This window comes from Dipteris shenzhenensis, chromosome 22 (assembly GCF_047967505.1).
Source record: "Dipteris shenzhenensis isolate YYH24624 ecotype China chromosome 22, Dip_SZ_1.0, whole genome shotgun sequence".
NCBI lineage: Eukaryota > Viridiplantae > Streptophyta > Polypodiopsida > Gleicheniales > Dipteridaceae > Dipteris > Dipteris shenzhenensis.
The window spans coordinates 39,905,888-39,921,499 of NC_141617.1; the positions used below are offsets into that span (position 1 = coordinate 39,905,888).

The 15,612-nt window shown below is 40.3% G+C and overlaps 1 protein-coding gene across 1 annotated transcript in view; it reads left to right on the plus strand.

Moving 5' to 3' along the window:
* LOC147888100 (uncharacterized) overlaps window positions 1-14,804 on the plus strand; it is a 98,501-nt gene extending 83,697 nt beyond the window's left edge. The window contains exon 9 of the mRNA XM_087393290.1: window positions 14,416-14,804. Coding sequence (XP_087249416.1) covers window positions 14,416-14,804 — 389 coding nt within the window. The remainder of the gene's footprint in view (window positions 1-14,415) is intronic.
* The last annotated feature ends 808 nt before the right edge of the window (window positions 14,805-15,612 follow it).

The following is a 15,612-nucleotide window of genomic DNA, read 5'->3' on the forward strand; positions in this document are numbered from 1 at the left end:
TACAACATATTGCAGATGGGGGCATAGTCTTGGCAATCAATCATTATTTTGTTGGCCTTGCCATGTGCAAACTGTCAACGATACCTAGAACATTACAATACATCGTGGATGAGCCATGTTGCCTAATTTGCCAAGATCGTCTTGACAGGACACAAGATACTATGCCCTCCCTTGTGATCATCGCTTGCACCTCGTCTGTTTGGTGAATACCTTAAAGGTGAGAAGTGCATGTGCGGCATGCAATGCTCTTGTGGCACGTGAGTTGTATGACATCCTCAGTATCATGGCACAACATACTCTCCCGATCCAAGGCTACATTCAATTAATTTTGTATACAAACATATTTATAATATAAAATTAATTTTTGGGCATATACTGTTATCTATTTGCAATAAATGTTTTGTGTCATGCATTGTTCTTTCACAATCACGATCAAAATTGTAGCAAGATAATAATCACGAATGAACAAGAAGAGAGATTCCAATATGAATCAAATTGATGAGTCTTTACAATAATTTTGGAGAAGAATCACTCCGTGAAGGAGCTCGATACCACCCATCCACCCCCGAGCTATCTCACTCTCACTCTCTCTCACTCGCATGAAGATGTTCAAATCAGATGATCAAATGATCAAATCTCAATCACACTCTCACTCTCACTCTCAAAATATCTTGATCTTATCTTCTTCTTTGCGCTTCCTCGATTCGCGTGCACTATTGTCACTCTCGTAGCGCCTCAATATGCATGCCTTCTTTTCGCTCGCACGACCTTGAGATGTGTGCCTTCTCTTCTCTTTCGTACAGCCTCGATATGCATGCATTGGATTGTGTGTTCTCCTTCTCACGATCTCCTCTTCTTTTATAGCCTTTCACGACTCTCCAAAAGCGGCCAAAAGCCCCCAAAATCTTCCAAAAATAGCTTTTCTTGGAAAGTGTGCATGTGCTTTTCACCATCTTTTAGCGTGCGCCTTTGATAGAAAATGGCCCTATTCGGAGCATCACCAAACTTGCCTTGTAGATCCAATGGACAAGCTCAATGGCTCATCTCGAAGATCAGAACCTCTTCTTTCCCTTTGCATTGACCTTTCATGGCTAACTCTTTCATCTCGACCTACGTCTAATGCCTGCATCTCTTGACACAGAAATCTAGATGCACTTTTAGCTCAAAACTACTTTGTTAGCAACTTCTGACCTCCATACAGGCATGCAAACGAGTGAACCACAAATTTTTCACCAGAACAAAGTTTTTCTACTCAACAAGATCTAAAACTCTCTCATACAGGGTTTCTTCAAATTATTTCTCTAACCAACTCAAAATCAAGCTACAAAATCCAGCCGACACCACGATGGACAAAAACCAAAATTTTTCGACCAACACTAAACTTTCCCAAAACCTGCAAAACATCAAAACCATCCTTTTTGAACACTATCTGTGATATATATTCCAAAATATTTCATATACAAAATTGGAGTCACATTTTGAAGGTTTGTTTCAAAGGTGTATTGAATTAATATTCCTACTACAATGGTGTATTCTCAATTCTGCATAAATTTGTTTACGATGATAATTGAAATGTATCTTATTCTCATAACTGTAATACTTTGTTTTAGTAGTCGATCATCTATATCATCCATGGTGATCACCCTCGTAATACTGATGCTTATCACTAGCATGGTGCTCGGGATAACAATTGTTTGTGATTATTTCATCATGCTATATTGTCATCGGCTGCATATTCTATTGGGTGCTCAGGGAACCCACGTACCAGCCACCACTGGTGCACGAGTTTGGCTAGAGAACATTTTTTGGTTAATTTAATTTGATCTTCATGAAGTCATGTATGAATATAGCCAATCTTGATAGAATCTTTTATGCATTTAGGCATCTGTTGGCTTAGTTTTTTGCTGAGGCAATTTTGTACCAGTATTGCCATATATTCGATACTGTATGAATATTTCCATGTTACAGCCTATTTTTTTGATGAGCGCATATCCATGTTGCTAGCTCATTTTTTGTAATAATAATATATTCGAATGCGGGACACGTAATCTCCAAGTCTAATTATTATTGTGAAAAGGTTGGAGTGCTCCATGTTGAATTGTTCAAAATACTTTATTTGTTTAAAATTGTTGAATTAATTACCGTAGATGCATTGATTGTTGAAAATTATTGAAGTAATTAATGTGGATGCATTGTTATTGTCATACTTTGAACTGAAATTGTAAATAATGCATCATCTACTCCACTTAAATAGGGTCCACTCAAGGAACTTTAATAAGCGATCACAGTTTGCAAATAATAATTTTGTAACATACTTCATTGCAAGTGATAATTTTGTAACATCCTTCAGTCAACCTATAAAACTAGGAATTATTATTATCAACATAAGTGCAATTACTAAAGTAATTATTATCAGCATAATTTGAAGTGAAATAAAAATTCAATGTTAGTTTCACCATATTCACCCTTTGCAAAATCAATTTTACCATACGTCAATTCAAAATTAAAAAGGTGATTTACAATGCCTCAAAACAGTAATTTTGGACAACAAGTCCCAAAACGGTTGCAACAAAAGTTTGTAGGGCCCTAATCTCTTAGTCCCTTGCATTTTGAAATTCTTCCATGCACATCACCCAAGAAATGCAACCTTCTTCTTAAGCGAGATCCAATGTATGTCTAATGATAGATATTATGATCTCGACCGTCCACCATCTAGCATCATAACATTATTCTCCATGTTTGTGACAACTTCACCCACATCTGTAGACTGCATTGTTATGTCAACATCAATAGTAGCAAGTGGCTATAAGATGGCAGCCACTCTTTGTGCACTATCACCTCTGCACCATGGCATTGCCTTATTAACATCTCCCATGAAGCGCCATAACATCCTCTCCGGTGAGCCTCGAAATTCTTGATGGGAGATATCACATCTCCAATAATTTCCTGCTATCATTGTAACATAGTTACATGCTGCTATTGATCCTCCATTCCTCTCTAGAGCCATTAAGTACTATCAAATTAAGGAGTTGAGTCAATTCAATTGCTTTTATAATCATCAAAAAAAATTTATCTGTTTGAAATGAATTTTTAATCAAACTTGCAACACATGAGTACTCCATACAAGCTTGCTAGACCTCGAGAGAGAGAAATCATTGAAGTTTCTTACCCCCTCTCGATGTGGTTTGATGATTATAAATGTGGTAATCTACCTATTAAAACAAACGTGGGATGGCAAGTCACCTTTTCCCACATCCTTCAATCTCCTGAGTAAGCATCTATTTGCACTATGATAATCTACAATAGACGTGGGATGGCAAGTCGCTTTTGCCCATGTCCTTCAATCTCCTGAGTAAGCATCTATCTGCACTATGATCATCTACAACATCATGCTCTATTGATAGATGTTAGTATTTTACACACACTAGTGCAATAGCTAGCATCACCAGGGTGAAGAATCTGTGCGATTAGATGACTGCGATTGGCATCATCATCATCAGCAAGAATCTAGCACAAAGGTGCCTATGGATTCTTCCACCAAAGTATGATGGTCTTGTTACGGCACTGAATACGCAGAAGAGAAATCTGCCTCTCAACTTTTAGGATTTCAGTGCAATGCTTCTAGAGGAGGAGATGCGTCAAAAGACAAGGACTGGAGAAGATTCGGCTTTCTGGACTAGATCAAAGAAAGGTAAGGGTAAGGACTCTCATAAGCCATCTTCTTCTGATGATAAAAAGAGAAAGAAGAAGATCAAGTGCTTCTATTGCAACAAGGCAGGGCACAAGTAGAATGAGTGCTACAAGAAGATTGTAGATGAGAAGAACGGAGTGAAGAAAGAGTCCAACAATAGCATGCAAGCAGTACCCATAGAGCTGTTCATTGCAATTGAGGAGATTTGCACGGAGGCAGTTCATGTACCTACAGATGAACCTTGGATCATCGACAGTGGTGCATCGCACCACATGACCAGTCAGAAGGATTGGTATACCTCTCTACAGCCGATAGGGAATGACATCATGGTAGCAGTCGGCAATGATGCAAAATGTCTAGCAAAAGGAAAAGGTACGATTGCTCTCAAGTCAGATGGAGTTGTAAAACAGTTGTTTGATGTTCTTTATGTGCCAGATATCAAGAGGAACTTGTTGTCCATTTCTGCGATCACGGATCAGGACCTCAAAGTTCAATTCGATAAGAATGGTGCACATATCCTGGATCTTTAAGGAAGGTTGTTGGTAAAGGTACACGGCGCAACAACATTTACAAACTCTCATCTTTCAGTGCTCAAGCAGATTTGAAGAACACTAAGCTGTGGCATGAGAGGTTTGGTCATCTAAACCTTAGTTCTTTGAAGGAGATGCATAAAAGTGGAATGATTGCAGACCTACCAGAAATTTCAGATCTGCTCGATGTATGTGAAGCTTGCATGATGGGCAAGCAGCATCGGCAGCCCTTTCCTAAAGAGGCCAGCAGAGCAAAGGCTCCTCTAGAGCTCTTCACATGGACCTCTATGAAAATATGGAGACGGAAGCTTTGGATGGTTCCTTCTACTTCATGACACTGATCAATCACTACAGTAGAAGAATATGGATATACTTCCTGAAGATGAAAGATGAGGCTTTTAGTAGGTTCAAGGAATGGCATGTAATTGTCGAGAAAGAATCGAGGAGGAAGGTGAAGAAGCTGAGATCAAACAGAGGTGGAGAGTTCACATCAACTGAATTCAAAAGTTACTACAAAAGTCATGGAGTCAAGAGGCAGAAACCCCCGCCACATACATCACAGCAAAATCGAGTAGCAGAACGCAAGATGTGCATCATCTGCGAAATGGGCCGGAGTATGATGAAAGGGAAAGATTTGCCGAAGGCTTTCTGGGCTGAAGCATGTAACACTGCAGTTTACATCCTCAATCATAGCTACACGAAGGCTGTGAATGGGATGAGTCCACTGCAAGCCTTTTCTGGTAAGAAACCTTTAGCTGCACATTTCAAAGTTTTTGGATGTGACTGTTTTGTGCATGTCCCTGATGCTACTAGGAACAAATGGGAACCGAAGAGCTGGAAGTGTATTTTCTTGGGCTACAGTGAAGGGGCGAAGGGTTACTGTCTCTATAACCCTCTTACCAAGAAGGTAATTGTAATTTATGATGTGGTCTTCTCAAAACAACCACATCAATTAGAGGAGGATGCTTCCTTTCCAGACGACTAGGACCAGGATATCCATCCAGTACCATCACCAACAGCAGATCGAACTCGCCCAACAATGCTTGGGAGGATTCAAGACAAAGAAGATGAAGAAGAGCCTGCAGAACCACAACGACAACGGCCATTCCCAAAGTGGGTAAAGCAGCTTTTGGACGGCAAAGAACCTCCAGCAATTGAGGAGGAACCATCCGAATACCGCTAGTCCAAGAGATTAGAGGAGCAAAGAAGGGCGCAGGAACACTTGGTCAACTAGCAAAGGAGGCTATGCAGTCGGAGTATGGCTCCATAATGGAGAACAACACTTGGGACCTCATGGATCGACCACCAAAACGCGAGGTAATCGGAACCAAGTGGGTGTACAAGATCAAGTACAAGTCCGACGGCACATTGGATAAGTACAAGGCTCGGCTCATGGCAAAAGGATTTGCATAGGTACATGGTTTTGATTATCAAGATACTTTTGCTCACAGTGTTTTGGCTTTAGTTGCCCAGGGAAGTTGGCCCGTGTTTCAGATGGATGTGAAATCCACCTTTCGGAATGGAGATCTCAAGGAGGAGGTATACGTGGAACAACCACCAGGTTTTGAGATCCCCGGTTCAGAAGGTAAAGTCTGCAAACTAAAGAAAGCACTTTACGGGCTAAAACAGGCCCCACGAGCATGGTACCAACAAATTGATGCCTACTTTTTGCAAAACAGGTTCAGGAGAAGCCCATCTGATGCAAATTTGTATATCTTCAGAGAAGGAGGCAGGTGTATGATCGTGGTCCTTTATCTGGACGACCTTGTCATAACGGGGAACCATGAAGAGAAGATCTCGCAAACGAAGCATTTGCTAGGAAGAGAGTTTGAAATGATGGACCTCGGATTGATGCATTTTTGTTTGGGAATTGAAGTTTGGCAGGAGCCAAAACAGATCTTCATTTCACAACTGAAATATGTTGGAGAGATACTGAAAGCATTTGGCATGAGTGAGTGCAAAACAGTTGGTACCCCTATGGAGGTTGATGCGAGGCTCTCAAATGAGGATTCATCACCACTAGTGGATGAAGCGAAGTACAAAAGGCTTGTGGGCAGCTTGATCTACCTGTGCAACACACGGCTGGAGATTAGCTTTGCGACTGGTGTACTAAGCAGGTTTTCCAATAAGCCCTGGGAGAACCATTGGAGGGCAGGGATGCAGGTGCTGAAATACATCAAAGGCACACTTGATTATGGCATCACCTATACCAAGGGCAACATCTTGACCAGATCCTGTGACTCAGATTGGGCATGACACATGGACAGTAGGAGATCAGTGACAGGGTACTGTTTCTCACTTAGATCTAGAGTTGTGTCATGGGTCAGCAAGAAGCAACCCACAGTTGCTCTTTCTTCTACTGAGGCTAAGTACAAATCTGCATGCTTTGCTTCTTGCGAGGCAGTGTGGTTGAGGAGGATTTTAGGGGACATGGGTGCAGTGCAGAACAAGCCTACGTAGTTATCATGTGACAATTAGAGTTGCATGGCAATTGCAAAGAACCAGGTGTTCCACGCTCGCTCAAAACACATTGAGATTCAATATCACTTTGTACAAGAGCTGATCATGGATGGACAGGTCGACTTGGTGTACTGTCCAACTACAGAGAATGCTATGGACATCTTCACAAAGGCTCTTGGAAGAGACCTGCTGGAGAGGCATCTTCATCGACTTGGCATTAGGGCGAAAAAGTAATTTCACTTGCAGGTGGACATTAAGGGGGGGTGCTAGATATCAATGCTCCACTCTTGTGTAACTACGCGGGAACCAGCTAACTCTACTTGTAAGCCCCCCATATGAGGAGAAGGCATTTGAGTAGTTTGGTTATCTGGTAGGTCTTGGTTTGGACACCAGATGGGGGCCATGTGTGGCCTGATGGCTAGACGGCTTCAGATAGAGTTGGCACACTACCAACTACGCTACATGCAAGTGTGGGAAGGCATCCCTTGATTGACCACACTGAGGGTAGACGAAGCATTTCTCGGGATAGCCCACTCTCAGGTTGCGGGGCCCGTTTGGAGCCTCAGATGATCCCAGATGGCTGTGGGCTGAATGGAGGCCATAGGTCAGTTGCTCTATTTTACGCACCGGTTCTATTGTATGGTCGGTGGCCTATTTCGACCCCCAGTCAACCATTTTGGGCGGACTAGGTCGGCTACCCAATTGAGCCTAAATGACTATGATTGGTGGCTATATAAGAGCAAGCCTGTGAAGCCCATTTCATCACTGGATACAGAAACCTTGATAATTCCTTGGCATTCAGCCTCCATCTTCTACTGTTTCCAGCAAGCCATTGAAGCTTCTTTCATAGGAGCGCATGGCTGGGAGGCAGCTCCATCTATTGTATCAATTCTACAGTAATCAAATTTTTTATTCTCCATATTATCTTGTTTTCTCTCTTGCATATGAGATCCTTTTATCTATTGAGCACAGACGTTGTATTATTCTCTTACAGTTGCTGCAAATTGCAATTGTGCAACATTGGGAGGATCATGTAATGGACCTGGGAGATCACAATGTACCCACTTGCCTAAATCTCCATCATTGCTCTCTCCCTTAACATCATCCAAAACTCTACCATTTGCATAAACATATACCAATTTCTCTACTCTTTCTGTCTTCAAGCGATTTCTTGTGACTGAATGAACAAACTTGTAATTACTCTAATTTCATTCACTCAACGAATTGCTACAAGGCTGCGATAGCACTTTCAATGCCAACATTTGCTCCACACTCTTCCCACCATCTCCATGTAGGCATCTCCTTTGCAAGGTCTCGTATTCTTGTATATGCAAACAAACCTTCCCTATTTTGAAAAGTGGATAATTCCTTGACAACAGCATCATATTCGTATCCATCCTCAAAAAATCATCCCAAGAGATTATGCCAAGGCTCTACATTACGTGTTCCAATGTTTTTGCATGATACTCCCACCATTAGGGATCTAGAAAATGGCTAGCATAGTGGAGGCCATTGTGAGCATGATTCCATCGCTTTCCAAACATCTTTTGCAAAGTGGCACGATGAATGGAGCTATAGCCAACATTGTCACCTGTGGATCTTCTATTTTTCTTTAAGAGGTCTTGCTCAGCAATCCACCATGTCATGTAAGCATTGTGCAAACTTGGACCTTTCATGTCTAATTTCCAAATGGCAAACCATACCGGCCTCATTGCATCAGCTATTCTCTTTCAAAATCTAGTAGTGTGAGCCATTTGCTTGATCTCTGTGAATTCAGTGCGAGTGTTTTGTGTGGTTGACTCAGCTATAAACTTGCTAGCTTCAACACTGATTAATGTCTCCGTTACAATTCCTTGTAGCTTGAGCAAATGGTCCAACATTACATAGTTTGTTCCAAAACGTGTTTCACCAGGTTTCAAAAACTCTAGTGGATGTTCTGTAGGGTGGTGGTTTTTGAATATGCCAAACAATCTCTCGTGGTTGAGGAAGTATAACACCAACCTTTTTCTTCATCTATAGTGGCTTTGAACCACACGGTCTCCGCTGATTTATACCAATCCTCAAGCATAAGGTCAAGGCAATGGCAAGAGCACGGCAATGCCCAAATGGTAGGATATTTCTTATTTATAATTTTCTAGCTTTCCTACAGTTCTTTGCATTGTCAGTGAATATCTGAACCACATTATGCTCCCCAACATCTAGGATTGCAGCCTCCAATTGTTCAGCAATGTATTCACCTCTTGGATGTCCCACTTGTGTGGATGGATTGGCAAAATGTCTCTCCCTTAAATGTCACTACCATAATATTGATAAGAGGCCTCTTGGTGACATTTTTCCATCCATCACTAACAATGGTACATCCCGCTCTCTCAATACCATCATATACTACTTGCTCCGTCTCTAGTTTCATCCTCTCATAGTATGCATCTAGCTAGTTGTTGTAGACAGCATTGTAACTGGGCAACATAAAGCCTAGACCTACCTTTGCTACCGATTCCATAGCTCTCTTCCAATGTGGGATTTGAACCATGCTTGGTGGGTAACCAATGCGACAAATGGCCTCAAAAACATCTTGTTGTGCTTTCTCTATATGTTATTGTCTAAATGACTCCTCCAAAGATCTTTGATGTAAACATGCATGCAATTGTGAGCAAGAAATGTCACTACATTGTCCACTATCCATATACTTCATAGAGCAGCTTGCCGTCTGTGTGAATGAGGCCACACCACTACTTTGAGGTGGCACATTTACAGATCTACTAGCTGGAGGTCTGAGTAAATCATTAGGCATATGTTCTTGAGGCTAGGATTGGTGATGTGTGACTATATCATCTACCTGGTTGTCTGTACTTTTAGGCATTTGGCTGCCTAGAGTGGCTATAACTCTCTCAACTCCTGGCCCCTTGCATTTTCCAATCTGTTTGTTGCTATCACCCAAGAAGTGCTTTAGCATTTTTGTGCCAGAGCCTGAGTACTTTTCATTATAAAAGTTGCATTTCCACTTCTTGTTAGGCAACATCGTAACGTAATCGCGAGCCTTTGTTGGATTCCTTCCTCGTTTTTTTGGAGCCATGCTTCCAATACAAGCTGTAAGAGAAACATACAAAAACTTATATAAGTTCTATGTATATTCCCATTAGTAATCATGTTCTAGATACTACCATATCATTTAGGATCTATATCACATCACATTATCTTGAATCATTTGCAGTTCTACGTCCAAAATCAATATGGCTATTTGCAAAACTGACTTAAAATAATCCAAGCAAGCTTGCTAAACCTTGAGAGAGAGAAATCATCCAATTGTCTTCCCCTCCCGACGTAATTGGATGATTGTGAACATGGTAATATACCTCTTGAAATAGGCATGGGATGGCAAATTGCCTTTTCCCATGTTCCACTCTCTCTTGAGTAAGCCTCTATCTGCACCATGATCATTCGCAACATCATGCTCTAATGACGGATGTCGGTATTTTACAGTACAATAGCTAGCATCACTTACACATGTACTTGTAAATAATTTTACTACTACTTTTAAAGCTATGAGAAATTGTTTTACCACTACTTTCTAAGCTAGGAGAAACTGTTAACCTAATACCCTCAATCCTCAATATTGTTTTTTTCTATGTATACGTGTACTATGGTGTTTGAGTTCTAATAAAAGCTACAATTAAAACGGATGTAATATATTCATATATGATTTGTTTCACCTAATAATCCATAAAATACAAGGATAGTGAACCTATGTATACCACTATCTTTCCACACATACGCAACATAATTTTGCGAGTTGCTATGAGCCAGCAATTGCAAGCTCCACAGCTAGCTAGACTTTGAGTGAGATGCAAACGGCCAACCTAAGTGAACCCGCAACCAGCTCAAAGTCAAATATTTCGTCATCCCTCTTAAATACTAGCTTGTAGAGTTTCAGTAATATATAGTATGAATTTTAATCACATACGAGATGTTTCGGGTCGACCTAAGTGAACCTCCAGCCGGCACGTGGTATAATATTATTCACCAACGAACGAGTTGTTATAGGATGGCTTAAGGGAACCTCCAACCAGCCCATTAACTTTTACTTTAGGTATAGTTGCAAGCTATACTTACATGCTTATAAATAAATACATATGCTAAAAGTAAGAAAATCATATACACAAACATGAACTATTCCAAAAGTAAATCATTTCATGCACTAATGTCTACTCTACCATTTTCTTAAATTTTGCTAGTATCTATGTACTATGTTTTATGCATGTAGAATGAAATCATAAGTTATGAAACCAAACTAAAATTCCAAGCCATGCAGCTCCCTAGTCCTAAGTGGCATGTCATGCCAAAGAGTTCACAATCTAGACAAGTAGCAACTTATATACTTCATGCATAAATTCAAAATCATCTATTTTTTCAAAGCTAAGTACAATGTCACATCCAACTAACTTACTCTTCACTTATAAGTTATGACACTAAACTAAAATTCCAAGCCATGCAACTACCTAGAGGCTAGCCCTAAGTGACAAGTCATTCCAAAAAGTTTCCAATCTAGAGAAGTAACAACTTATATACTTCATGCATAAAATCAAAATCATCTATTTTTTCAAAGCTAAGTACAATGTCACATGCAACTAATTTACTCTTCACCTAATAGTATGTGTAATGCAATTGGTAATTTTCCAAGTAGTATCTAAGTGCAAGAGGATTCCGACTGGCAAAAGCGAGCCCACCACCGGCACTAGATACTTTTTCATATTTGAAGGACTAACAAAACTTACAAATTTCTTTGTAGCTTTGTTTATGCTCTTTCTTATGCTTCTTGTCTTTCCCAAGACTCCACAATATTCTAGGAATCTCAGATTTTGTGAATAGTACAAGTGCAACGCAGGTGTATATAACATTAACGACACCGGCCGGTGTCACTAAACACCAGTTGGTGAAGAGGTATACAGATTCATGTAGATAAAAACCAATCGGTATATTCTGAACCAGCCAATGTATAGGTATACCGACCGGGAACCGACTGGAGCGAGTTATGGATAAAAATCACGCCCTAGAGCAAATTTAAAAATGTTTTAATACAGTGTTTTAAAACTAACATTTTAATACTGTCACAAATCCGTGATGATAAAGGGCTGATAGCTAGCTACCATGTATACGGCCTACTATTTTACTAGTTATAGTATTTTTGAACGACCTGATATGTCGAAAGTACGACATCAAGATGAGAATTTTTACATTGACTACCTAAACTAGTGAGACGACTACCTAAAATAACATAATGATAAAGGTATAAATTTTACATTGACTACCTAAAATAACATAATGATAAAGGTATAAATTTTACTTGGAAGCTATAGGACAAGTAGGTTGTAGGGAGGGAGATGAATGTGAGGGAGTCAGCCGCAGGCCCGCCTTATATAATATATAGCCTGTTGGGCTTTTTGATTATCCCGACAGGCTTTTGAGTTTTCTTGTCGAGCTCGGTGGGAAAATCATATTTCCCGATGGGCCTCAGTAGGATTTTGCCAAATCTCGCTAGGGTTTTTGCAGGTTACCAGGTCACTGCACATTGGCTTGTTACCAAGCTCTTAATAACATGATGATGTGAAGTTGTTATTAACACATGTTATTAACGTAAAATGGCCTGTGATTATGTAACTACTTGAAGCTTGATGATAGTTCAAGGCCCCTTCATCCTCTACCTAGGAGTTCTAACACTCCTGAGAGTTGGTCTATGATCTTTGTAATTACAAGGATTGTGGATGGCACCTAAAATACTTTGACTCTTACAAAGTTTGCTATCTCAGACTTTCTTTCACCTTTCAAATGACTTATTCTTGAACAATCACAAACGAGAAGGGTGACTTCGTTGCATTGCCTGAAAAAAGTGGACATCCAATTTTGATCATCATAATCTTGCTATACATTTTCACAGCAAGGTTTATGTTATTAGAGGCAAAAAGAAAAGGTTTATGTTATTAGAGGCAAACATTGTGCATTTGTATCCAAACTTCTTACACCAAATCATGACTATAATATCATTAGACCATGAACAATCCCCCTCGATCCTCCTTTCTATGTCTCTATGATGTGTTTCTATTTGGTAGTTTGTGTTTCTCTCTTGTAATTTCCTAATATGTCCGAGAATATAAGAGAAATTGTAATGTCTTTGAACTGAAAACCTTTGAAAGTAAGAGTTATAGCTTTATTCTGAAAACCTTTGAAAGTGAGAGTTATAGCTTCATTCGTGCTTGCTGCACGCTTATATGTCAAAGAATATTAGAGAAATTGTAATGTCTTAGAACATAAAACCTTTGAATGTAAGAGTTATAGCTTTACTCCATGCTTGCCACACTCTTCCCACTAGTTTGAGAGTGCAAGATCCTTGCAAACATTGTTGGCTTGCCACAAGGCTTCCCTCTTTGGTGAAGCTAAGCACTCTCTCTCCCAAGTAATTCGGAGGGAGGGAAAGCAAGGTTGGCATTTGCGAGGGACAGAAGGTAGCGATGGCGAAGTGTCATCTCGAGAGGAGATGGTGGCCTAATGGTCGTCTTTCCTTCTCGCCCTTCACGACATTAGCCATCTACGTCACTTTCCCTCCTCCCGATGTTCCTTACCAACGCGTCAACAAAGAGAGCATGGAATTCGTCGTCCCTTGGAAAACCTTGTACTCGTGTCATACTCTTGGAGTGTACACATTACATTCATGTATGAGTGTCGATAAAGTTTCTGTTCGACTGAAGCAATCAATCAGATCCGGATTTTGAGTAGAGAGAAAACTGAAGATTTTCGACAACGCAACCCCAAATCAAAGCTTGACATCAGGAAAGGGTAAGCTCATTTGACTGAGTACTAACTATGAACGCAACCCAAATCAAGGCTTGACTTTGAAAGCCAAAGGAAGAAAAGGCTGATCTCATTTGACTGAGTACTAGCTATTAGCTAACGAAGTCGTGAGCGCATGGTATTATATAAGCCCTGCAGGCAGCCCAAATACGGCAGCCCAAATACGCCATCTCTCTCTCATTTTCCCTCCTTCCATGAAACAATGAAGCAGCTTCTGAGCAATAAATCAACGTCTGCAGCCATAGCCATCGTAGTTTAGTTTCCCGTTGTGAGCGATCACAATCAATCAACGTCCGCGGCCATAGCCATCGTAGTTTAGTTTAGTGAGGAATTGCAGAAGAAACGTCAGTATTCCATTGCAGATAGTGCCACACCAACATTCCTTCCTCCCTCGCAAAATGATTCGCTTCTGTACTCCATCGATCCGTTCTGCAATATTGCTAGTGCTCTTATTGCCCATCCTTCTGCCTACATCGACTTTGTCTCAGCAGATTACTATCTCCGCCATCACCCCCTCCATCTCCTCCAGCTCCACTGGCGTCCCGAACACCTTCATCGGCGCCGTTGGTAGTGACTACATCACTTATATTCTTTCCTTTTTATCCACTAATTATGTGTCATTGATGCAGACATCCGAGCCCAAGTTACGTTCAAGCGTGCACAGGACATCAGAGTGGGCGACATCATGTGGGGTACGATTAATGATAGTCCACGCGATCAGGCAAATCAACTTGCTACGCCTTATAGGGTAACAGGTATGAATACACTTTTACCTTTCATTCAAGAGCAATAGTTGAAACACACTACGAGTTGGGTACAGAGAATCTTCGCAATAATATGTATACGGTATTCGTGTGTTTGATTCCATAGCAACGTTCATGCTTCTTGTAGAAATTTCATCAACACCGAAGCTTGGACTATACAATCCTTTCACTTTGAGTGGTACCATCGTGGTGGATGGTGTAGCGGCTTCGGTTCACAGCGATTGGTTTCTGGATAAAACTTTCGACACACTCGGTCTGTCACATTGGCTACCAGCTACATACCAATTTGTGCTAATGCCAGTTCGTGTCTTATACTCCGTCTTGGGCAAGAATCTTTACATATGCATCTATAAGTGGCTCGATGCTCGTTTTGATGTGGCTACGTTGGGCACTCACTATGGTGGGATACTAGCGACTTATAGCGTGGTCTCTTCTCTCATAGCGGCCACTATTGTAGCCATAGAAGCCAAGTCTACATGGTTCAAGTTTGGAGGCACAAGCAAGTCCACCCAATAGAATGGAATGTACTATTCCTCAAAGTTCTACCTGCATCTTATAAATATTCAAAGTGAATGGAATGTACCATTCCTCAAAGTTCTGCATGCATCTTATAAATATTCAAAGTGAATGGATGCTTCATCTTGCATGCAAGCACTATTGAGTGAATGCTTTATGTCGTACAAGTTGTGTACTCAACGCTTACAGAGCTATGCTTACTTAATTGGCAACTACAAAGCCATATGTTGGCTTAGTCCTTCAACAAACTAATGTTCTTATGGTTGAAAGAAGGAATCTTGTCCATTCTTATACCTTGTATCTTTTTAACAACTAAGTTAATTGGAAGATATTATTACCCTATAGATACATGGAATTCTTACTTTACTCAAGATATTATGTAGTCTTATTTCAATGTTAATGACAATGGGTAACAATCACCTATTTCTTTTCCCCATTGATTTTTCATTTTGCTCTCTCAATTACATCTATGGATACACTCATATTTCTTTCAGCTCTATCTCATCACTTGTATTATGTATAGGATAAATACATTTATGGGTGAGCAGAATTTATTGAGATGGGCAAAGGAAACAAAATGCAAATTTAATAATTAAAAAAATTATGTAGCTAAAGTTTCTTCTCTATCCATTCAAATTCAACTATCATGACTCATGGTATATACTCTTCTGTCATATGCAAATCCCCAAAGACATTTTGCAACTCAAATACACTTGCATGAAAAATATGTGACTAGCATATAACAATATCTCCCCCCCCCAAGTCTCTCTCTCTCTCTATCTCTCTCTCTCTCTCTCTCTCTCTATAT